This window comes from Carcharodon carcharias, chromosome 8 (assembly GCF_017639515.1).
Source record: "Carcharodon carcharias isolate sCarCar2 chromosome 8, sCarCar2.pri, whole genome shotgun sequence".
Taxonomy (NCBI): Eukaryota; Metazoa; Chordata; class Chondrichthyes; order Lamniformes; family Lamnidae; genus Carcharodon; species Carcharodon carcharias.
The window spans coordinates 158,058,449-158,082,916 of record NC_054474.1 but is presented as its reverse complement, the minus strand read 5'-3'; the positions used below and the strand labels follow the sequence as shown (position 1 = coordinate 158,082,916).

Sequence of the window (24,468 nt, the reverse complement as noted above, 5' to 3'; positions counted from 1 at the left end):
TATCAGCCATGCTGAGGAACCTATGGCGCTGAAATCATCTTTGGCACACACTGAAATTCTTAAGTTGTCCTGGCAGATGTGATATCTGATTTATTATTTAACACTCCTGCTAAAATGGTGGGGAAGCATTTCAAGTTCATTAAGCTAGTGCACTTGTGATAGCCTTGGCTCTGTGGTAGCAGCCCTGCCTCAGAACCATAAAGTCGCACTTACAATTAAGCACATAACCTAGGCTGCCACAGCAGTGCTATGTTGAGGGAGAGCTAGGCTGAACAGATGGCAGTTTTCTCCATGAGGTGCCCTCTCAAGTGAATATAGAAGATTCCGTGGCATTTTTGAAGAAGAGCAGGGGAGTTCTCCTTGTAGCCTGGTTAACATTTATTCTTCAAGCAACATCAACTAAGAAGGTTATCTGGCTGCTCATCTAATTATTGTGAGACATTTATTTGTGCAAATTGGCTGTATCTATTTAAGAAAGAAAGAAAAAAACGCATTTATATATCGGCCAATTTGCACACAGCAAGCTCCCACAAACAGCAATGTGATAATGACCAGTTAAAGCTGCTTTAGTGAAGGGATAATATTGGCCAGAACACTGGGGATAACTACTCTGTTCTTCTTGAATAGTGCCATGGGACATTTTACATCTACCAGGGAGGCTCTTGGTTTTACATTTCATCTGAAAAATGGCTGGACTTGTTAGTTAACTCAAAGAGAAAAATGGCAGCAAGCTGTAAATGTTTCTGTTCCCCATTGTACACAAGTTATGTTTTGACTACTAAATGATCCAAGCTGCAAAGCTGCTTAACATTATGGGCGTCTAGAGAGACATTTAAATATACAATAATTTTTAGATTGACTGTGTTATGGCACACAGTAGGGCAATGTGCATAATTTATATAATTAAATCATTCTATTGCAAAGGACTGATTTACAGTTTGGTTACTCAGATCGGGTAAAGGAAATGATGCCCTGATTCCAGACACCCATCAACACATTGAAAGTCCTATTGTAAACACCTCTACACATCCCAGTGAGGTGTCCAAATAGTTGCGTTGAAAGCATAACCCAAAATTAACATCAACAAGAGTTCAGAGTGCCATACATAATGCTGTAAATAAAAGCAAGATGTAATGAAAGCAATATTAGATGTGAAGCCCTCTTCTATCAAGGTTTATGTTGTCCTATTTTTTTCCACATATTTGACCTGTACTTGAATCTTGGCACAAAGAGCAACTTGGAGAAAAAGCTAAGGACTCATATGTGTCAAGATTTTTGAAGGTTGCCTGCTGTGTTCAGAGTTGTCAATGTTGGAGAATTGTTGCGAATGAGATTATGATTATGAGCAGACAAAATGTGCCAACACACTTAAGACTATCTAAGTTGTGTTTCGACCACAAGATGAGCTCCAACTCCTATTCTTGCCTCTGTTACATTGTCTGACTTAACCCATGCCTTAGTTCATCTGCTGCTGAAACCTTTATTTGTGCCTTTGTTTCCTCCAGACTTTACTATTCCAATACCACCTGGCTGGTCACCAGCATATTACCCACTGTAAACTTCAGGCCATCCAAAACTCTGTTGCTCATGTCTTAACTCGAACCAAAGCCAAGTTCCATTCCACAATCACCTCCTGTGCTTGTTGACTGACATGAGCTCCTGGTCAAACAACTTCTTGATTTTAAAATCCTCATCCATGTTTTCATATCCCATCCATAGCCTTGTCCCTCCCTATCTTTGTAATCTCTTCCAGCTCCACAACCCTCCGAGGTATCTGCGTTCCTCTTGTTCTGGCATTTGTTCGTCCCCGATTTTAATTGCTCAAACATGGGCGGCTTCAGTTCTCTAGGCCCCAAGCCCTGGAATTCCCTCCCTAAATCTCTCTACTTTGCTTTCCTTCTATAAGACATTGCTAAAATCTACCCCTCTGATCAAGCTTTTGGCCATCTGACCTGCTGTCTCTGTTTTTGTGACTCGGTGTCATACTTTGTTTTATAACACTCCTGTGAAGCACCTCGGGATGTTTTATTGTGGCAAATGAACTATATAAATATAAGTTGTTGTTGTGTTTATCTCCCATTGTAGTTTGTTTTGATGTGTGTGTTTGAAGCCACAATGAGTGAGCGTTGATTGGTTTGGACATCACCAGCAAATAGAAACTGTCGGTGCTGACATCTTCATCAGTGACTATATACGGAAATGTTTTTTTGTTATTATTTTTTCATGGGATGTGGGTGTCGCTGGCTAGGCCAGGATTTATTGCCCATCCCTAATTGCCCCTGAGAAGGTGGTGGTGAGCCTCTGGCTTGAACCGCCGCAGTCCATGTGGTGTAGGTACACCCACAGTGCTGTTAGGAAGGTTAGGAATGTGGTTGATACTCCATTTAAATTTCTCCTTTCAGGGAACACTACAGGCTTGTCTTAGTTAAGGAGGCCGAGCCTATCCTGACTTGTCCAGACCAGGCATCAGAAAGACGCAGAATGCCTTATCTGTAGCGGGAATTGGCTTGGACCCATACACAAATGTTTTTTAGTGAACTCCAGGGATTTCAAGCATGTTCCTGCTGTGCTGATCTTGGGGTAGAAAGGGACTGATGTTCTCACTGGCTGCACTGAATTTCCTCTGTGCAGCAGACAGATGCAGAAATGCTTGTTGTTCACCTTCTGGTTGATTAGATCATTGTGAGGGAGACAATTTCTGTTGTGATCTCAGCTGTCTGCAATCTAGCCATTAAAAATGATCACTCGAGTTTTTCTTTTCTTCCTTTGCCAGTTTGGGTTTAGAGTTTGGCTCTGCATGTGGAGCTTTTGCAAAGGAAAAATCAGACCCGGTTCTGGTTGAATTATCAGACACTGGCATTGCTAAACATTGACACTTAAAAGCTGTTTGTGCTGATTTCCCAAATTTTGCAAATGGTTCAAAGTCCTTGGGCAAAAGAGCACCAGCTGGTTCCGTATTTGAAATATTAGTGAATGAGAAGGCGATTGTTTCGGTGCGCCTGACTGCCAAGAGTCGGTTATTGACTTTGTCACCAGCATTACAGGCACAGCACATTCACCTCATCACCCTATTCCTCTCCCCTACCCAATCTTCATTTCTTTTCCAAAGATTTCTCTGCATCCCTTTCTAAAGCTGCCATGGAGTTTGCTTTCTCCACTATTTCTGGTAGTGCATCCCATGTCCTCGACATGCAATAGCACAGAAACAGGCCATTCAGCCCAACTGGTCAATGCTGGTGTTAATTCCCCACGTGAGCCTTCCCCCACCCCTTTCCATCTAACTCTTTTGACATATCCTTCCATCCCTTTCTCCCTCATGTGTTTACCCAGCTTCCCCTTAAATGAATCTATACTATTCACCTCAAATACTCCTCGTGGTAGTGAGTCCCACATTCTAACCACTCTCCTTGGGTAAAGAAATTTCTCCTGAATTCTCTATTGCCTTTATTGGTGAACATCTTATATTTGCAGTGTCTGGTTTTGGTCTCTGTCAGGAGTGGAAACGCTCTTTCTCTACCTTCACTCTATTATGCCTGCCATTATTTTAAAGACCTCTATCAGGTCATTCGCTCAGCCTTCTCCCTTCTCAGGCAAGAGGATCTACTTCAAAGGTTGGCAGTCTGCAAAGCAGAAAATTCACCTGGTCTAAATGGAATGCACCCTTGGCTGCTGAGAGAAGTGAGGATGGAATTACTGATCCCCCCTCTTTGCTCCATTATTGGTAATCTTAAACTTGTGCCCTTTAGTCACCAACACACTGACCAGCAGAAATCATATTTTTCCAATTTATGTAATGACGATCCCTCATATTTTTGATCAACTCTATTAGATCCTCTTCTGGTCCCCTTTCTTCCAATGGAAAGAACCCCAGAGTCTCGAGCCTTTCCTGATAATGAAAATCACATTCTTGCACTTGTTTTATGCCCAGCAGCAGGAATCCAGGTTATAACCCAGGTACAGAAGCTTGGGTGGATCCTCTTCAGTTAGGGGACTGTCTGCAATTCCTGCTCTCTCACAATCCCAGCAAGTTCAAATCAGGTTGCAGGCCTTCACACCGGATTTGGTTTGAAGCTGATGTTTTGAGGTTATTTGATAATATCACAGCTGGTCCTATCTGTCCGAGTCAGACAGTGAGAATGTGGCAGAGTAGGGCATTTAAATCAGATCAGACACACTTGCCTTCTTAATTACTGTCGGCATTTTTATGTTTGTTATTCTGTTTCTTCAAAGCGATGAGAATATTTTTCAATAACATCACTGTTTGATTTTTGTTTATTTAAATACTGGCAGTTTAAGGACTATGAATACATCTTATACGATTCATATCCTCCTATTTATTAAAACATTGATAGGACACAGATCAGCATGCAGCCTGGCATATCTCGCACACAGGACAACAAGCAACCTGACGTGTGTTGTACACAGGAAACATGCAGCCTGACATGTGTCACACACAGGACAACATGCATTCTGGCATGTGTCACACACAGGATGACACGAAGCCTGGCATATGGCACATAGAAGAAAATAGAGTGCATCACTTAGTGTTAACAGGCAAGCTGGTGTGTCACATACTGTGAAGTGCATGAAGGATGTGCAACAAATGGGGCTATCACATGTTTGTAATATGTCACAAGCAAATTGTGTGAGGGAATAACCTGGAGTGTGTTACGTATGGAATTGTGCACAAATTGAAGTGCATTACATATAGGTTGATATAAGACATGGTCAGGTCTCTCAGCAGTAGCAATCATCCATTAGCAACAGGCAAGACCAAATGAAAAGCTGAAAATGTTCAATTGACCTTCCAGCAGAAAAAAAACCAACACAACCTCAACAGGGAGATATAAGAGGGTGATGTGAAACTCATTTAAAATTGTCTCTACTTAGTTCCTAGGTGTCTTAGATCTTTAGAACAAACCTGCCAACAGATGAACATTCTGTCCTTTCAGCCCTTCTAGCCTGTTCCACTATTCTATTCGATCATGGCTGATCCATACCTCCCCTTGGTTACTTGCCTTTGCTCCATATCCATTGATACCTTCAGCTAAGAAAAATCTATCGCTCACAGATGTGATGATTTCAATTGACTCAGCAGGCACCAATTCTAGAGAAGGGTTCCAGATTTCCACTATCCTCTGAACAACTGCTGCCTGATTCCATTCCTAACTCTGTTTATCATGCCCCCTTTGGCACATATTGCCAGTCCTACATCCAAAGGGCTAGAAGAATTGCCGGTATTGAAATACAGACTAATTGTGTTCTTTTGTCTTAGTGCAGTTGGTAAATTGGAGAACTTATCCGGATAGTGCTCCATTGCTGCCGTCCATGGCTGTTGCCTGGGCTGACTTCAAACTCTGGCTCAAGAGATGAACATTGGCGCTATCTTAATGCATTAGCCAATTTGTAAAGAATTTTGTGGATGTGAAGTGCAAATCTTTTCCCTTTCCTGAACCACCTGCTCTCTTTGCCATTAGGTACACAGTCTTACCATCAGGATCACTGACAATCTTGGATTTAAGAGCATCTGACAGTGGCCTCTACAAATGTTCTGCTATAAACAGAGCAGGGAACGCCTCGTTGACATTGCAACTCATTGTTCATGGTGAGAGCTATTTATCCCTGCTTCGTGTTCTCCTTTTGGTTTCTTACCTCCTTGACTGATATTTGGAGTTTGGTTCCCCGGCTGCTGACTGATCTCTGGTACCCTGTCTCAGAGGAGACACTTGATCCCAGACTTTGACAAATTGGTAGAAAATGGATGGAGTTGAATTAAGGCACAGTCTCAGGTCTATCTGTAATAGGCCGTGCAGAATTTTGAAAGGGCTGTCCCTTGCCTTAATCACAATAGACTACTGGGTTGGGAGGGTTAGTGAGGGGAATTGGGACTGCAGCACACTTGGCTAAGGCGTGTAAATTTCTTTGAAGGCTGCAGCATGTACTAAAGGGAAAGTCATTGTCAAAGTAAACAAAGTGCACCAATTGTTCCTGCTCTTTCAGTATGAGACATTAAACTGAGGCCCCAGCTGGCTTCGTAGGTGCAAGTAAAAGATCCCATGGCACTATTTCAAGGAATAGTAGGTTTTCAATTGGTGGGAGTGGGGGGTGGTGGAGGGCGGTTTTAGGAGGACAGGGGAGGTGGGATTATGCCCTGTGTCCTGGCAAATATTTATCTCTAGACCAACATCACTAAAACAGATTATCTAGTCATTATCACATTGCTGTGCATCAATTGGCTGCTGTGTTTCCTGCATCACAACAGTGACTACATTTCAAAGAGAACTTCATTGGTTGTAAAGAGCTTTGGGACCTCCAGAGATCACAAAAGGTACAATATAAATATAAGTCTTTCTTTTACACTGGAGAAATGTGGGCAGAACTGTTTCCTTTGGTGGTGGAGGGTCAAAGGTTCTGCTGCAGGAGAGGCATCAAAGTGGGTAGTCTTGTGACTGAAAGCCAACCTCCAGTGAAGCATGGCGCAGGCTGCATGGAGGTATGTGCCAGCCAAGTTGGCACAATCACCTAGGTCCCAATGTACCTGCAGCAAATGAAGAGGGGGATGGAGAGAGCACACTTCACTTTTACACATGTTTCTTTTGGGGCTCAACAAGCCTCAGGTAGGAACAACACAGCTGCTGATGCATAAGATTTAAATCTGTGTACACACACATTACTTGCTTTTTTTACACTCTTTCTCATTGTGCCAAGATTACTACTGGTGGGGATAGTGGATGTAGGGCCAGTAAATAGATGTGTAAGTTTTCAGGTTGAGATTGTCCTCTGCTACTGGGGGATTTTCTGTTGGGTCACCAGTCACCGACACCAAAGTTCGTGGTTGTCTCTTCAGACTATGTTGGTTCCTGAGCCCCTGGGGCCATGGATTTGTCATCAGTAAGAAGCTATTTCATTCTGTAAAATTTAAGCATTATTGGATCAACTGGAATGGGGTCTGACTTCCCCTGTGGGTGGGCTGCAGGAAGAATTTCTGCAGAAACTTTTCCCCTTGGAGACAAAGTCATGAGGGGTCTGAACAAAGTGGATAGCAAGAAACTGTTCCCATTGGTGGAAGGATCGAGAACTAGAGGACACCAATTTAAGGTGATTGGCAAAAGAACCGATGGCGTCATGAGAAAAAATGTGTTGCAGCGAGTGGTTAGGATCTGGAATGCACTGCCTGAGGCAGACACAATCGGGCGTTCAGAGAGAATTGAATAATTATCTGAAGGAAAAATTTGCAGGGCTATGAGGAGAAGGCGGGGGAATGGGACGAGCTGAGTTGCTCTTGCAGAGAGCCAGCATGGACGTGACAGGCCGAATGACCTTCTGTGATATAACCGTCCTGTGATTCTATTCTATGATTCTATAAGTAAGCTGGGTAGAGCCCACGGTATTACTGAACCAAATGATGTTTTCTTATTCTGTTCTCTGTCTTTTTAGTCCCTCCCAAAATCCATCTTTCACATCATCTCCTGAAGGTGATTGCGGGTCAGTCCGTTGACCTTCCCTGCCTGGCACATGGTGACCCGACTCCCAAAATCAGGTGGTACAAAGGTGATGAAGCCCTGCTGCAGGGTGCCAGGGACTCCCTGGATGGTCCTGATGGTTCAATCAGCATCGCAGACGTGGAACTTTCTGATGCTGGGACGTACCGTTGTGAAGCGACCAATAGCGCCGGGCATGATGTGACTGAAATGACATTGGCAGTGTTGGGTAAGTGCGTATTGGAACCATTTATATCACCACCACATGGTAGTTTCCATTTTGGATACCAACAATGTCAGGTCTGGATTACTTTCATATTAGCCATACTAGGAGCTACACTGGAGACTGGAAATATTTTGAATTTTGGATGTTGCCCCTGACTTGTTTATTTTTTTGGCTTTGGACTGATTCCTCCTCCTTCAATGTACCGTACACTAAGAGAGCATTGGCGACCATGAACTTCCATGGGATTGGTCCCATGATGATACTTGGCAAAGTACTACAGTGGTTTGCCATTACCTTCTGCAGTATGGCTGAGCAGGAAACTCTCCCATTCTTTACTGCCTGTTATCAGACACATTGGAAGGATCTACAGGCTGATAAAAAAAAACCTGTTTGGCCACATTATGAATGCACCTTCTGTGGACATCAAGTCCAGAAGTGAGACTTGAACCTGGAGCTTCTGGCTCAGAGGTAGGGGCACTACCATGTGTCGCAAGACCTCCCCTTAGGCTGGTCAGTAAAGAAAAAGAAAAATCAAATGATCAACTCCTTTCATTCGCCCTCCTTTGTGTACAAATCTGAAGCCAGTGGTGTACCAGAAGGGAAGGGAATGTCAGAATCACAGATTATTTTAATGTCAAGATTAATGTAAATGGGGTGATAATCTCAAACAGAATTTGATAGGCATGATAACCCATTAACTGTGATGATTGACCTGCTGCCTCTTTCCCAGGAGCTGATTATTGGGTGACCAAAGCACCTGCCTGTTTCAAGCAGTACGCCACTTTTAATCTACATATTGGGGTCCTATGATGTACCTAGGACCTCAATGGCCATTTTAGGATAGAACTGGGTGGAGCATGTTTTGTGCACTCTCCAACCGTAACAGTGTAAGTACTTAAGAAATAGGAGCAGGAGTAGGCCATTCAGCCCCTTCAAGTCTGCTCGCAAGTCAGTAAGATCGTGGGTGATCTGATTGCACGGCCTCTATTTTCCTGTCTACCCCCTATACCATTTGACTCCCTTGTTATTCAAGAATCTATCACAGCCTAAAAAATATTCAATGACCCTGCCTCCTCTGTTCCCTGAGGAAGATAATTCCACAGACTTAGGACCCTACAAGAGAAAAAAATTCCCCTCATCTCTGTCTTAAATGGGAGACCATTTAGTTTTAGATTTTCTCCTCTAGTTCTCGTCACAAGGTGGAACATCCTTTCAGCATCCAGCCTTTCAAGTCCCCTCAGGATCTCAATGAGATCACCTCTCATTCTTCCAAACTCCAATGGATCGAGGCCCAACTTGTCTAACCTTTCCTCATCAGACAACCCCTCATCCCAGGAATCAGTCGACTGAACCTTTTTCTGAACTGCTTCTAATACAAGTATGTCCTTTCTTAAATAAGGGGAACAAATACACAGTACTCCAGATGTGGTCTCACCAATGCCCTGTGCAACTGTAGCAAAAGCTTCCTTACTTTTATATTTCATTCCTTTTGCAATCTAAGATGATATTCTATTTGCCTTCCCAATCACTTGTTGTACCTGCATAGTAACTTCTTGTGGTTCGTGTACCAGGACACCCAGATCCCTCGGTACCACAGAGTTCTGCAGTCTCTCTCCATTTAAATAATGTACTGCTTCTCTATTCTAACTGCCAAAGTGGACAAGTTCACCTTTTCCCACATTATACTCCATCTGCCAAATTTTTGCTGACTCACTTAACCTATCTAAATCCTTTTGCAGACTCCTTATGTCCTCTTCATAACTTACTCTCCTACCTATCTTAGTGTCATCAGAAAATTTAGCAACCATACATTCGACCCCTTCCTCCCAGCCATCGGTATAGACTGTAAGTAGTTGAGGCCCCAGCATTGATTCTTGTGGCACTCCACTTACATCTTGCCAACCCAAAAATGACTCATTCATGCCTACTCTCTGTTTGCTGTTAGCTAACCAATCCTCTATCCATGCTAATATGTTACCCCTTACACCATGAGCTCTTATTTTGTGGAGTAACCTTTGATGTGACACCTTGTCAAATGGCTTCTAGAAATCCAAATAAACCACATCTATTGGCTCCCCTTAACTACATTGCTTGTTTCTTTCTCAAACACAATTTCCCTTTCACAAAACCATGTTGACTCTGCCTAAATTGCATAAAGATTTTCTAAGTGCCCCGCTATAATCTCTTTAATAATAGATTCTAGCATTTTCTCTATGATCAATGCCATGCTAACTGGCCTGTGGCTTCCTACTTTCTGCCATCCTCCTTTCTTCAATAGACTGTCACAGATGCTACTTTCCAATCTGATGGGGCCTTTCCAGAATCTAGGGAATTTTGGAAAATTAAAACCAATGCATGTAGGATCTGAATAGCCACTTCTTTTAAGACCCTTGGATGAAGCCCAACATGGGGACTTGTCAACCTTTAATTCTAACAATTTTCTCACTACCCTTTCCCGGGTGATTGTAATTGTTTTGAGTTCCTCCCTCCCTTTGACCTCTCGATTTACGAGTAATTTTGGGATGCTATTTGTGTCTTCTACAGTGAAAACAGACACGAAATACCCGTTCAACACTTCTGCCATTTCCTTATTTCCCATTATTAATTCCCCAGCCTCTCTCTCTAGAGGACCAATGCTCACTTCAGTTAATCTTTTCCTTTTTAAATATCTGTAGAAGCTCTTACTATCTGCTTTTATATTTCTAGCTAGCTTTCTATCATACTCTAATTTCTCCCTCCTTCTGATATTTTTTAGTCACTCACTGTTGGTTTTTACATTCTGTCCAATCTTCTGACCTGCCACTATTCTTTGTGGAATTCTACATTTTTTCTTTCAATTTGATTCCCTCTTTAACTTCCTTAGTTTGACATGGATGGTGCATCCTTCTCCGAGAGTTTTTCTTTCTCACTGGAACTTATCTTTGCTGAGTGTTATGAAACATCCCCTTAAATGTCTTCCACCACATCTCTAATGATCTACCCTTTAATTTAACTTCCCTTAACTATTTTGAAGAAGAACAGCGATGTTGACCTGACCAATGTTTACCCTTAAATCAACATCAAAAGAACAGATTACCTGGTCATTATCACATTTCTGCTGGTGGGAGCTTGGCTGCTATGTTTCTGTCATCACAGCAATGACTACACTTCGAAAAGTATTTCATTGGCTCTGACGTGCTTTGGGATGTTTGTTGGCCATGAAAGGTGCTATATAAATGCAAGTCTTTTCAAATGTCTTTTATGTTTCATTAGAACCGCCATTTTTTGACGAAGATGTTTTCCCGTTCAATGCCGACCAAGAGCGATTGGCCAGAGAAAAAATCATGCTCCCCTGTCCAGCCAATGGTGAGGGTCTATTTACTTGTGGGGGTGAGGGGTTGTTGGGGGAGAGAGGGGAGTGGCAGGGACAGAGTGGCAGTTATGCCAACTGGCCAGGGTGATGCCAAGGCCTTGTTACTGTAACAACAGAGCAGCTCCCACCCAAACCTGGCGAGAATAAAATGGATACTGGTGTGGAGAGCATGGCACAGGCTGTTGCCAGAGACCCTCAGGAAGCATCTCAGGGAGCCAGATAAGTGCATTATGAGGATGCGAAGAAGCCTGGGGCACGAAAGACCCCAAAACTCCTTGTTCTGCAGCACCTCCTGTGACATTGAAATAAACAGTAATATTACTTTGGTTATATGAAGAGATGAGATCAACTGGGACTGTTCTCCTTACAGCAGGGAAAGTGAAGTGGAGGTTTACATTTAATACGATGAGAAGTTTTGATAGAGCAGATAGGGAGAAACTGTATTCACCAACAGGAGGGTCAGTTACCAAAGGACACGGACTTAAGTTTATGAAGTATCTACAGAACAGAAACTAGCTGTTCGGCCGATGTGTTTATGGTCCACACAAGCTTAGATAACTGAAAGCAGGACAGGCAATGAGGAAACCTTTTTACCTAGGGAGTTATTATGATCTAGTATTTCATTGCCGGAAAATGTGGAGGAAGCAGATTCAGTAGCTCTTCCAAAAGGGAATTGGAGAAACACTTGTTAAAGGAAACATTTACAGGCCAATGGGGAAAGAGCAGGGGAGTGGGATGAATTGGATAATCCTTTTGATGAGAAGCACAGACAAGATGGACTGAACATGCTGTAAGATTGTAGGAATACAGTAATGAACTGAATGAACAGAAATCATCATAATTTGAAATAAACCTAAACTACTGAATGATTTTACATTAAATTAATGTTTTGACTGCGCTTGCCTTTTTTTCTCCTGTTTATTCTTCTCACTGATTTTATTCTAATTTTACTCATCTATTCCTGTTCTATTTTCATTTAATTAATCACTTGCTTCTTGCATTTAAAGGCTTAAAAGTTTTTCTTTAACTTTGTTCTTTTGCCTCTTGGTTCCCACTGTCTTTTTGGAGACAGGAGCAGCTTTATTTTTTAAAATAATACCAGTGACCAAGTCAGCTTTTGCCATCAAAATTGGATGATATCTGTCCGCACTGAATTATATTGCAGGGTAGTAGTGACCAAACGCTAAACGTCTCTTGCACTCAGCCCTGATTTCCATCGCTCCTCTGTGGGCAGCTGTGCCTTCATTTTCCTAGTCCCTCTCTACACCTTTCTCTCTCTCTCTCTCTCTCTCTCTCTCTCTCTCCTCATTCCTTAAAACCTACCTCCGGTTACCTGTCCGAATATGTCCTCATACAGCTCGGTGTCAAATTTTGTTTGACAACCGCCCCTGTGGAACATATTGGGGACGTTTTACTGCATTATGGGCGCCATATAAATGCAGGTTATTATTAGTCTGGGCTATTCCACTCACCATTGTCGTTGTGCAATCATTAACCTAGTTATTTTAAACTGGAGGTTTGACCCCACCGCCCTGCTAAACGAGCTTAGAGGAATTTCAGATGAGCACCTGAAACATTCGCGCAGCTTAATATCCGGGCTGTCATCACAATTGTGAATTTGAATAACGGAAACCATTTCAAGCACAGGAGGCCATTTGGCCCATTGAATTGGTGCTAACTGTCTGCTAGACTCTTGCTGCCAGAACTCCAAATCCACAAAGAGATGTAAAAGAGATGACTTCAAAGCACTGGTCTCCTCAGTGCATTGTGAAACCACGCCGTCAGAGCTGATTTCTTTAATCTCCAAGCAAGCCCCTTTGTTTCACAATATGCTCATAGAACATTTATTTAAAAAGAAGTCTAACCTGTTTAAGCATTTGAAATGGCTTCCTGAATAAAAATAAATTGAAGCTGGGGCAGGTTCTGCTGTCACATGAGGTATTGGAAAGTGGGAGAGATGATTTCTTACTTTAGACCATGGCCAGAGGCCTAAAAGGAAGGTTCTCACTAAAGAATTGCGGCGATGGGTTATTTAAAAGTAAGTAACCGGCTAGTGCTGTTAATACGGTCCAAATCGGTTGTGAAGTCACAAACCAAGGCACAGAACTTTTCTTTGCTGAGAGAGTTTATTAACTTTGTTCACACACCCAGTGTCCCAGCTGTTGGACCCCACAGGTTCACGCTGCCCACCCCAATGTGGATGGAGCTGAAGTCTGCCCTATAGAGGGATTCCCAATGCCCCACCACCACCACCACCACCACACACACCACCCAGCACCTCCCCACCCCACCCACCTATCTCCCCTGACTTTCCCCAATGCTGCTTTTCTGTCCTTTATTTGAACTTGTAAAAAAAGTTAGAGAGAGGGTGCCTCCACAATGAAGTGCCCTCTCGGTCACTCAGGGTTGGATCTTCATGTCGGAGGCAGGAATCGGGAGGTGGGATTGATCCCACTGTTGGATCCTGCCACAATCACCGGGTTGTTAGGAAACAGGATTTTCCTAGTGGAACGTGGCCCTACCTGGTGCCAGAGGCACGCCTGTTGTCTCAATCGACTGACCCAAGGCAGTAACCAAGGCAGGATGGCCCCTCAGTGATCCCACTGTAGGGCCTGACTCGCTGCCTATTTCCTTGCGGGTTCCGATGATCCCTTATAATTCCGGCACCAGGCCTGAGCCTCGGTTACTGGAACTTAAAAATGCAGATACGAGCCTCCTGGGCCCATCAAAATCAATGCCTCCACAAAATTTGGCCCTTCTATGGAGTCATCCCCCTGCCTCTACCCCTCCCATACTGACCTTCCTCCATGGTAACTTGCCTCCAATGCCACCTGTAAGGCCCCAAAAGTCCTCTAACTTGCCTTTCAAGATTTTTCCTTGTTTTCTATCCTGCCTCCATGGCCATTTCCACCTTTTCTCATATGGCGGTGTCACATCGGGCTTCCGAAGCTTACTCACCCTGCTGAAAACCCTGAAAGATCTGACCTTTGGCCTTTTGATGGGGACAGAGGGGCCTCCTGCCCTGCGCCCTTTCCCATCCCCACAAAATAGCTGCCAGAGGAAATGGAGGCGGGACCTCTGCCTGTGCTGCTCGGCTGACCATTTCTGTCCCGTTTTGGGCCTGCAAGATCTGGCTCTTAGCACCCCTTGCGGGCTGCTGCTCCTTTTAAGCTGCAAGGCCTCTGACTGGCCCTCCCACCTCCCAAACCTGTCCCCGTGCCAGTTGAGGGGACACCTCCATTTAAAACCCAGGTCAGTGACTGTGTCCTCCCAGGGGCAGGTTCAGGACCAGGAAACAGGCCCATCTCCTGTTTCCCATCCACAACATAAAAATCCAGCCCCTTATCTGTTTGTGTCGCTTTGTGTAACGGGCAGGAAGGGGTTATCGTCTCCGTTGGTCTTTGTGCAATTTGATTTCTGCAGTCACAGGGGGTATTCGCACCTCTTCAGAGATAACCGAGATCCTTACTATTTCCTGAAGGCTCGAATTCCTTTTGTGTGAGCCGTAGCTAGTCAGGCTTCAGTCAGCGTAAAGCTTTTTCCCATTAAAAAAAGTTAATCATTTTATAATGTAACCGGGATGATGTAGACATTCATATATTTTGTTTTCCATCATGTGTTCTGGGCATGACATTTTGTAACTTAAAATAAAAGCAAAATACTGCGGATGCTGGAAATCCGAAACAAAAACAAAAATAGCTGGACTCAGCAGGTCTGACAGCATCTGCGGAGAGGAAGACAGAGTTAATGTTTCGAGTCCGTCTGACTTCATCAGAGCTAAAGAAAAATAGAAATGAGGTGAAATATAAGCTGTTAGAGGTGGGTGGGACAGGTGGAGCTGGATAGAGGGCCAGTGATAGGTGGAGGCAAAGAAGAGATTGCCAAAGATGTCATAGACAAAAGGACGAAGGGGTGTTGACGGGGTTAATATTATCTAAGGAATGTGCTAATGGGGACATTAAGGGTAGAAAGCAGGACGAGCAAGTGACAGATAGCCCTAGTGGGGGTGGGCTAGAGGGAAGGATCGAAATAGGCTAAAAGGTGGAGATAAAACAATGGATGGAAATAAATTTAAAAATAATAAGAGAAATAGGTGGGAAAATGAAAAATATATTTAAAAATATATATAAATTATTAGAAAAAAGGGGGATTGGAAAGGAGGTGGGGATGGATGAGAGAGTTCATGATCTGAAGTTGTTGAACTCAATGTTAAGTCCGGGAGGCTGTAAAGTGCCTAATCGGAAGATGAGGTGCCGTTCCTCCAGTTTGCGTTGAGCTTCGCTGGAACAATGCAGCAGGCCAAGGATGGACATGTGGGCATGAGAGCAGGGTGGAGTGTTGAAATGGCAAGCGACAGGGAGGTCTGGATAATGCTTGCGGACACACCGAAGGTGTTCTGCAAAGCGGTCACCCAGTCTGCGTTTGGTCTCTTCAATGTGGAGGAAACTGCATTGGGAGCAACAAATGCAGTAGACTAAGTTGAGGGAAGTGCAAGTGAAATGCTGCTTCATTTGAAAGGAGTGTTTGGGTCCTTGGACGGTGAGGAGGGAGGAAGTAAAGGGGCAGGTGTTGTACCTTCTGCGGTTGCATGGGAAGGTGCTGTGGGATGGGGTTGAGGTGTAGGGAGTGATGGAGTAGTGGACCAGGGTGTCCCGGAGGGAACGATCCCTACGGAATGCCACTGGGGGGGTGAAGGGAAGATGTGTTTGGTGGTGGCATCATGCTGGAGTTGGTGAAAATGGTGGAGGGTGATCCTTTGAACGCGGAGGCTGGTGGGGTGTTAAGTGAGGACAAGGGGGGACCCTATCATGGTTCTGGGAGGGAGAGGAAGGTGTGAGGGCGGATGCGCGGGAGATGGGCCGGACACGGTTGAGGGTCCTGTCAACCACCGTGGGTGGAAAACCTCAGTTAAGGAAGAAGGAAGACATGTCAGAAGAACTGTTTTGGAAAGTGGCATCATCAGAACAGATGCGACGGAGGCGAAGGAACTGAGAGAATGGGTTGGAGTCCTTACACTTTGTAACTTGCTGTTCCCATCTACACACCTACTGTGACTTCTAATTTAGTGAAATAGACATAGATCATGATCAAACATTTTCCATATACCAATTGAATCCCTTTATTGATGTACCCTCATGATATCTGTAATTTGCTTGATCTTCTCTGTTTATATATCTCCAGGAACTCCTCCACCAGTTATACGCTGGCTACAAAATGGTTTAGACCTTCCAGCAAATGAACCAGGAATCTCAATACTGGAGGATGGTTCTCTTCTAATTGATTCAGCTTCACCCTATGATAGTGGAGATTATTTGTGTATTGCAACAAATGAGGCTGGATCTTCCAAAAGAATGTATCGATTAAAAGTCCGAGGTAAATAGCTATGCTTTGATGTTAAACTCTCCTAGTGAACCATCGTCACACTGGATAAACCAGAAGAGACGGCCAGACAAATACAGAGATTGGAATCAGAACTCAGTTACTGATCCAAGTGTCCGGATGTTTAGCACACGGCATTTTTAATCAGACAGAAGGCCAGTGCATGGCATCAGAAGGCATTTCTGGAAGATAGCTGAATATCTAAATGCCAACTTGCAACTAAAAGGCTGTGGGATTGCACAGGGGCAGCAAGGGGATTGAGGGGGGATTTGATTGAGGTGTAAAGATTATGACAGGTTTAGATAAGGTAGGGAAAGAAAAACTGTTCCCATTAGCTGATGGTATAAGTGAGGGCACAGATTTAAAGTTTTGGGCAGGGGAAATGTGAGGAAGAACATTTTTATGCAGCAAGCAGTGCTGACTTGGAGCTCTGTCTATGAGGGTGGTGGAAGTGAAGAGGGTGAATGATTTCAAAAAGAAATTGGATCGGTGCTTGAGGGGAATAAACTTGCAGGGCAATGGGGATTGAGCGGGGGAGTGGGATTGACTGGATTGTTATGCAGAGAGCCAGCATGGATTCGATGGGCCCAATGGCCTCTATCTGTGCCGTAATGACTCTATGACTCTGAGTTTGGAACTTCCAAGTCACTTGGCTCAGTTTGGGGAGTTGCATTAGGTTTTGTTGGAGCTGGAGTTTCCCACTGGATTGTGGTGTTCCCATTGCTGGCAAGGTTGGAGACGAATGACATTACCTGGCTGAACTTTGCTTGGACCATACTTTGAATGAGTTTGACTGTAAGTTATGTTGAAAGCTGGAACACTACAGCCTGGGCTGTTTTCTCCATGTCTGGCATGTACTCATGTATTGCTTTCACTATGCATTTAAAGACTGATTGAACTTCAGAGTTCCGTTTAACGCTTTCTTATGCTATGGCAGCTGAAAGAAGTCTTTGCAGGGTGGGCAGTAGAGGGTTACACTGTAATGTGAATTAGTGGGTGGCAAATTCACTTCCGCAATCTTGTTCAGAGTTTCCAATCTGAACCATTATGAGTGGTGCAGCTTGAAGTAACGTTCAGGGAGCGGGTCGTTTCCCCACACTATTAGCCATGATGGCTGGGGCAGAGAGAGAGCGCCTGGAAAGTGAGAGAGGACAGTATTAATATCTTTCCAAAAAAAAAGTTAAGAACTTAGGAGCCCCAAGTCCACTATTACCATCGTCAACATTGTTGTGCACATGCTTTTTTGATTCTCGTCCAGCTCCAGAATTTATAGCCCCTTGGTGGAGATCACCAGCTCCCATCGCAAGCAGCTTCTGCTGGATCTGGAATGCTGCTGAGAGCACCTGAGCCGTCCTTTTCAGTGAGTCAAAGTTAAAAGGCAGTCCATTGGTCCGACAGTTGCAAACAATTAATGAAGTTATAGAGCAGCTGTGTTGTAACACACGCAAAATGAAAATTAAGTGAAACCAGGTCTTGGAGGATTCTCCCTTCAGTATCTTGCTTTGTTCATGTAGTGTTGCATGGGAGTTTGTGGTATGGCAGCAACAGATGAAATACAGCGTGAAGGCACTCATGTTTGCATTAACTGTTTTCTGTGTTGATTGAAATGTTTGATCTCCCTCCCTTCTTCGCCCGCCCTCCTTCATTTCCAGCTCCCCCTGAGATTCAAGGCAACAACCGAATACACAACATCACAGCGTCGGTTAACCAGCCCTTGACGTTGGAGTGTGATGCCAGCGGCACCCCAACACCAACCCTCAGCTGGTACAAAAATGAGCAGCAGGTATGTGTGGACAGTCAATGTTCTTAACCTGGGTCTGTTATTGAAGTTGGGGAGAGGTAGGGTGGTGACATGGCTTGATAACATATTGCTAAGTAGCAATAAGCCAGTTCAATCCAGAGCTGTAGCTCTAGAGGCTACATTCCTGGTTCTAGCCATTGAATGAAAGCCAAAAAGGTGTTTTAGAGCTGGGGCACTCTCTTAGTGATTACTGACTGAACAATCTGTCAATGGCCAGGATGATTTGGTGAGACTCTAGCATATGATGTAAGAAGTACCAAGGAAAGTTTTTGGACAACTTGGAGAAAATAATAGGGTTAGGTGCCAAGGGGTATGGGGAGAGCGCGGGAGTATGGCATTGAGATAGAGGATCATATTGAATGGCGGAGCAGGCTCGAAGGGTCGAATGACCTACTCCTGTTCCTATTTTCTAACTTTCTGTGATTAATTCGTACCCTGAAGGCAGTGCCTTGCACTGAGGCTGGGACCTGGTTCTACCAATGCTGGCAGGACCCTGAAGTATCTCACCCAAGCAACCATTTTGTGTGGTTCCTGAACTGTATGGTCAGGAACAGAGGCAGGCAGGACTCGGATATACCAGAACTGGCCAGCTTGCCGGATTCCCAAACCCGTTCCTGGCATTGGCCGAGATGGTTCAGGGCCAGTGAGGCTCCACCAGCCTCCCACCGTGTTTTGAGTCCAATATGACTTCTTCATATTGGACTGAAATGTTAACTCTGTTTCTCTCTCCACAGATGCTGCCAGACCGGCTGAGTATTTTCAGCATTTTCTGTTTTTATTTCAGATCTCCAGCATCTGTAGTATTTTGTCTTTGTATTACTGAAAGGGCTCTGATTGGCGCTCCAGCTTTGGGATCTGGCCACTGCCCTTATTCGGATGGGGGTCCTATCTCCATGCCAGCTAAGGGCGTGGGGGACTCTGGTCAAATTCCCAATGAGTGGCTGTTTTTCCCTGGGGACCGTTTTGGGATTCAGAAATAATCCTGACTCCTGTTTCCGCACCACTGAAGGAAAATTCAATCCTTATTGTCAGAGGGCTGGTGGGTCATGGAAAGGGACAGTACCGCAGCAAAACCCATCCCGTCTCTTGTCCAGTCAGCTGCATGTGCATTTTGCAGCAGATGCCGTTTAATGCCAAACAGGAGTTCAGCTTTCTAGCCTGATGATTGCAAGTTAGGCTGTAACATCCAAGCAGAGTGAAGTCAGCCAAGAGGACAGAGACCAGCGGTTGAACCCGGCGGCACAGAGGCACTGGGAAGGTGCAAAAGGGATTTACTAGAATGATATCGGAACCAAGAGTTTATACCTTTCTGGAAAGATTGGATAAGCTGAGGCCTTTTCCTTCTGGGAAGTGAAGGCTGAAGGGTGACCTGGTAAAGGCCGTCAAGATTGTGAAAGCGTTTGATTGGATAGTCGTGGAGAAAGTTTTTCCACTTGTGGGTGAGACCAAAACCAGGGACCATAAATATCAGGTAGTCACCAATAAACCCAACAGGGAGTTTAAGAGAAACCTCTTTACCCACAGAGTGGTGCGAATTGTAAGGATTCCTGCTGCACTCAAACCTGACAAAAAAGAGTTGACGGTGAGACCATCAAATTGTGCCCAGTTGGAACGATTAATTAAGTATAGGAGGTAGAAAAACTGAACAAAACTAGACGGTAACGGGGTGGTTTAGACAGGATTTACTTTCTATTTCAGCCTGGACAGCACATGACTTAGCTTCAGATACTTGGGTTAAATCACTTGGTCTTCTGTTGCTTGTAGCTCCTTCTTCTCCGCTGCAAGTTTTGTCATCGCTGCTGGTAGTTCCTCTTTCCTGCTCTTTTCATACAATTTTCTGTGCCAGGGTCTCTTTGGTGTCATGTGATTTGTACTTGATGTGATTCGTACATGCAACCGCATTTTATCAGTTATGGACCAGTTCATACCGGTTCGATCTGGCTCTTGTAGTTACCTTTTAAGGCAACATGAGCAGTTTCAGATAACTACGGAGTTTGCAGTCAAAAGGTTCATCCAGACATTTAAAATCAAATACTTACATGATTTGAGGGTGAAATATGCTTACTGATCCTTCACTATCAGTTAGTTTTGGATCCTGTGGATCCTCGTCGCCAATTTGTTGTGAGAGGTGGCTGAGTTGGTACTATTAACAGAGTTGATCCGCAGACACTTCTTGAGTGGAAACTTTTAAGTTTATTTACAAGGTACTCAGCAGCAACTATGTGTGCTTTCAACTCCCACTCTATCTCTATACTACTCCTGAGGTAGCTCGCGCTACTCTCCTATTGGTTACTATCGATCATGTGATCTTCCTTAACAAGCATTATTCTTAAACACATTAAATAAAACCATAATTACTACATTCATCCCTATTTAACTCGGATATACATATTATATTTACAAGTACAATTTTTTCAAGACAACATTATTTACACTGGATAAGGAATTTTAAAGTTCAGTCTTTCAGGTGGTTTCCTGATGTGTGTAGAATGTCTCAGCCCTACAACTTCAGATGCTTTGTTAGGAGCCCCTTTTTCTGGAGTTGCCTAAACATCAGGTGCTTCGGTGGGCATCTGCAGTTCTGCATCCTCAACTCGTACAGGAACCTCAGACATATCAGTCCTGGTTTGAGTATCCTCAACAGGAAATGTCTCAAGACCAACATTGGTTCTTTTTGAGTAGAGAATGCAGTGGGGCAAGTACTGTAGGCAAATTGGGTAAGAACTGCCCGTAATAGTCAAACATTCCTAGGAATGAATTGAGCTCTGAGGCATTATGTGGCATAGGTGCCTCTCGTCTGGCTCCCACTTCCTTCTCAACCGGGTGGAGACCCTGTGAATCTACCCAGTGACCCAAATAGATTACCTCCCTCGCTCGGAACGTGCACTTTTTTTTCTTTAGACACACTCCAGCTTGCAAGAAACATTTTAAGACTTCTAAGTTTGTCAAATGCTCTTTTTCAGTGAATTCTGTCACCAGTACATTGCCTAAATAGATAACAACCTGGGGCAGTCCCTGCAGTAAGCTTTCCATTATTCTCTGAAAGATGGCACAAGTGGAGGAGACACCGAAAGGCAATCGTGTACATTGGTACAACCCTTTGTTGGTATTAATTGTGACAAATTCCCAGGAGGCATTATCCAATTCTAGTTGTTGATAAGCATGACTCATGTCAAGCTTTGTGTACGTTGTTCCTCCTGCCAGCTTGGCAGACAGAGCTTCAATTTTTGGAATGGGGTGCCTGTCTAGCTTAGCTACTTTATTAACCATCAGTTTGTAGTCTCCACAAATTCGGACGTTTTGGTCGGGTTTAAGGATGGGGACTATGGGTGCTGCCCATTCTGAGAACTGAACAGGTTGTACAATGCCCAGTTTCTCTAGTCTGTTCAGTCCAATGTCAACTTTCTCTTTCAAAACATATGGCATCGGTCTCGCCTTCATTAAGCGAGGGGTTGCTTCTGGATCCACATGAACCTTGGCCTGCAGGCCCTGGATTTCCCCCAGTTCATCCTTAAAGATGGTGGTACACTTTTTAAGTAGCTCTGGTAGCCCACCTGCTCTCAACTGGGAAATTTCAGCCCATTCTAACTTAATCTCCTTTTACCACTCTCGCCCCAGGAGGCTTGGTTCTTCACCTGCTATCACCATCAAGGATAGCTTTGCCGATTGGCTTCCATAATGGACAGTTACTCTGCTTATGCCGCTTACTTGAATGTCTTCACCCGTATATGTGTTTAGCTTGGCTACTGTTTCTTCTAAACTTAATTGATGTTCACCATTATTCAAATGTCTGAAGGTATGATCCCCAATTACTGTAGTGGAAGCTTTTGTGTCCACCTCCATTTTAGCAGGTTTGCCATTTACTTTCACTGTGACAAATATTGGTTCTGTCTTTCCAACTTTCAGATTAAGTAATGGGTAAATGTCTGAATTTGTTGTTTCAGGCTCTTCTACGTTGTAGATTTTATTGGACTTCTTCTTTTGTTTACAGCCTGCTTGAATCTTTCCTTGCACTGACTCATCGTATGTCTATTTCTGTGACAATAGTAGCATTCGATTTGTAAAAAATTGCCAATCGCTAAAAGACTGATTGTCCCATTTCACTGCTAAGTTATTTTTCCTCATTCTTCGGCTAGCGGAAGCTGTTTCCTGCTTCTCAGCAGAGTCTTGTATTTTTGCACCCTTTCTCGGCTGGGGTTTCCCGCCCAATGTAGAGGACGATGCCATTTTGCGCGCCCTGTGTTGCTTTTGAATCTCTTACTGCGCTTTCCATGGCCAGCGCTATCTCTAGCGCCTTCTTGAAATCCAAGTTCATTTTGGACAACAATCTTTCCTGAATAGTGTCCTCATTCACACCACACACTAAACGATCTCTGAGCATGCCTTTTAGAGACAATACCAAACTCACAATGTTCTGTTTGCAGCTTCAAATTTGCCATGCCTCACCCTATTTCTCGAATTAAAGTTGAACCTCTGCATCATTACTGAGGGCTTTGCTTCATAATCGCCCTTCACGAGGTCCACCGATTCGTCGAAATGTTTTGAATCTGGGGCACCAGGTGCCGTCAAACTTCAAATAAAACCATAGGTTTCATTCCCACTTGTACTTAAGAGGATCGCTCACCTCTTCTCTTCCCCCGTAATCTCGTTCCCTCGAAAAAAGAACGTGAGGTGTTCTATGTAATGGAATCAGTCTGTGGCTGGATCAAAAGGATCAATTTTCCCGAATTGCGGCATTTTGAGAGGGGATATCTTCTTCAATTCTAACGAAGCTTTCTACTTACAATCATTGGGTGAGGTACAGTGCCGATTTCTTTTCAACTTGATTTCTTCTGTTTAATCTAGTTTTATCCTTGTTGCCAGTTTGTTGGATCCTGTGGATCCTCGTCCCCAGTTTGTTGTGAGTGGCGGCCGAGTTGGTACTATTGATAGGGTTGATCTGCGGACACTTCTTGGGTGGAAACTAAGTTTATTTACAAGATACTCAGCAGCTACTACATGTGTGCTTTCAGTTCCCACTCTATCTCTATGCTACTAACTACTGAGGTAGCCCGCGCTACTCTCCTGTTGGTTACTACAGATCTTGTGATCTTCCTTAAGAAGCATTATTCTTAAAGGTACATTTCAGACTAAATAAAACCATAATTGCCATTGTTATCCTATTTAATTTTTGCACCAAGCGTTTCAGTAACAGAGCATGAAGATACCAAAACCAGTACAATGACCTGAGTCAAGATCAACATTGATAATATCTGGAGCCATGGATGTTATCCTACATTATAAACAGTTTCCCACCATTTGCTTTCCCCTAATTCCTTTACCCTGCTCCCCAGCACACTGGGAATGTGGGTCATACTGGAATAGCAAAACTACGGCACTGACTCTCAACTCTTCCCTGCTTAATTATTATCCAGTTAGTTTGATTACCACCATCCACTGGTCACAGGAGGTTGTGTTGTGTCAGGGCTGATCAGATTAGTTGCCTGCATGACTGCCGTCTTGACTTCAGTCACTGCGTCGTTGTGGAGCTCAGAGCACCCTGGGTGGATATGATCGTCATCTTCCTTCAGAAGCTCGTATAGCGGCTTCATCAATTCTGCAAATCCCAGGATGAAATTTCACTGATATCTGACTAGACCCAATATCTTGGATGTGGGAAGGGGCAGCCCCTGGATAACCTGTATGCGTTAGGTGTCCATCCATTGTGGAAATGGACTGCCCCAAGAAGGTGACCAGCTCCCTGAGCAACTGTACTTCTCGTGGGTTAACTTTTAAACTGGACTGAATGAGCATAGTTAACAGCTCTTCGCCGAGTGACAGATGTTTAACTCTGGTCACAGTGGCTGACGGTAGATCAGCTACATATTGTAACAAACAAATGAGTCTGGAGAATCCTTTCAGAGCTTGTGCCCATTTGTTTGTGGAAAATTGTCAGAGCTTTTTGGAAGCCTTGTGGAAAACAGGTCCAGATATAGTTCTGTTGGGCCAAAAGGCCTGTTTCTGTGCTGTCAGGACGAAATAACTATGTAACATCCATTTTTTTTTCCTTAATGGAATCATGTGAAAGCAGTTCTAACCAAATAGTGATGGTTGAGAAATAAAATGAAATGTATAAAATGAATAAAAAATAATACTGGAAGAATGATTAAATGTTTTAAGTAGTCTGCACATGTAGTCTTAACCAGTTATTATAACTCTCCATTTAGTATCATTGGTTACTGATAATGGC

General features: G+C 43.9%; 1 protein-coding gene across 1 annotated transcript in view; it reads left to right on the top strand.

Annotated features, from left to right (window-relative positions):
• Positions 1-24,468, top strand: part of LOC121281526 (hemicentin-1-like) — a 566,775-nt gene that overhangs the window by 302,115 nt on the left and 240,192 nt on the right. The window contains exons 23-27 of the mRNA XM_041194473.1: positions 5,478-5,605; positions 7,438-7,710; positions 10,960-11,052; positions 16,241-16,432; positions 18,091-18,221. Coding sequence (XP_041050407.1) covers positions 5,478-5,605; positions 7,438-7,710; positions 10,960-11,052; positions 16,241-16,432; positions 18,091-18,221 — 817 coding nt within the window. The remainder of the gene's footprint in view (positions 1-5,477; positions 5,606-7,437; positions 7,711-10,959; positions 11,053-16,240; positions 16,433-18,090; positions 18,222-24,468) is intronic.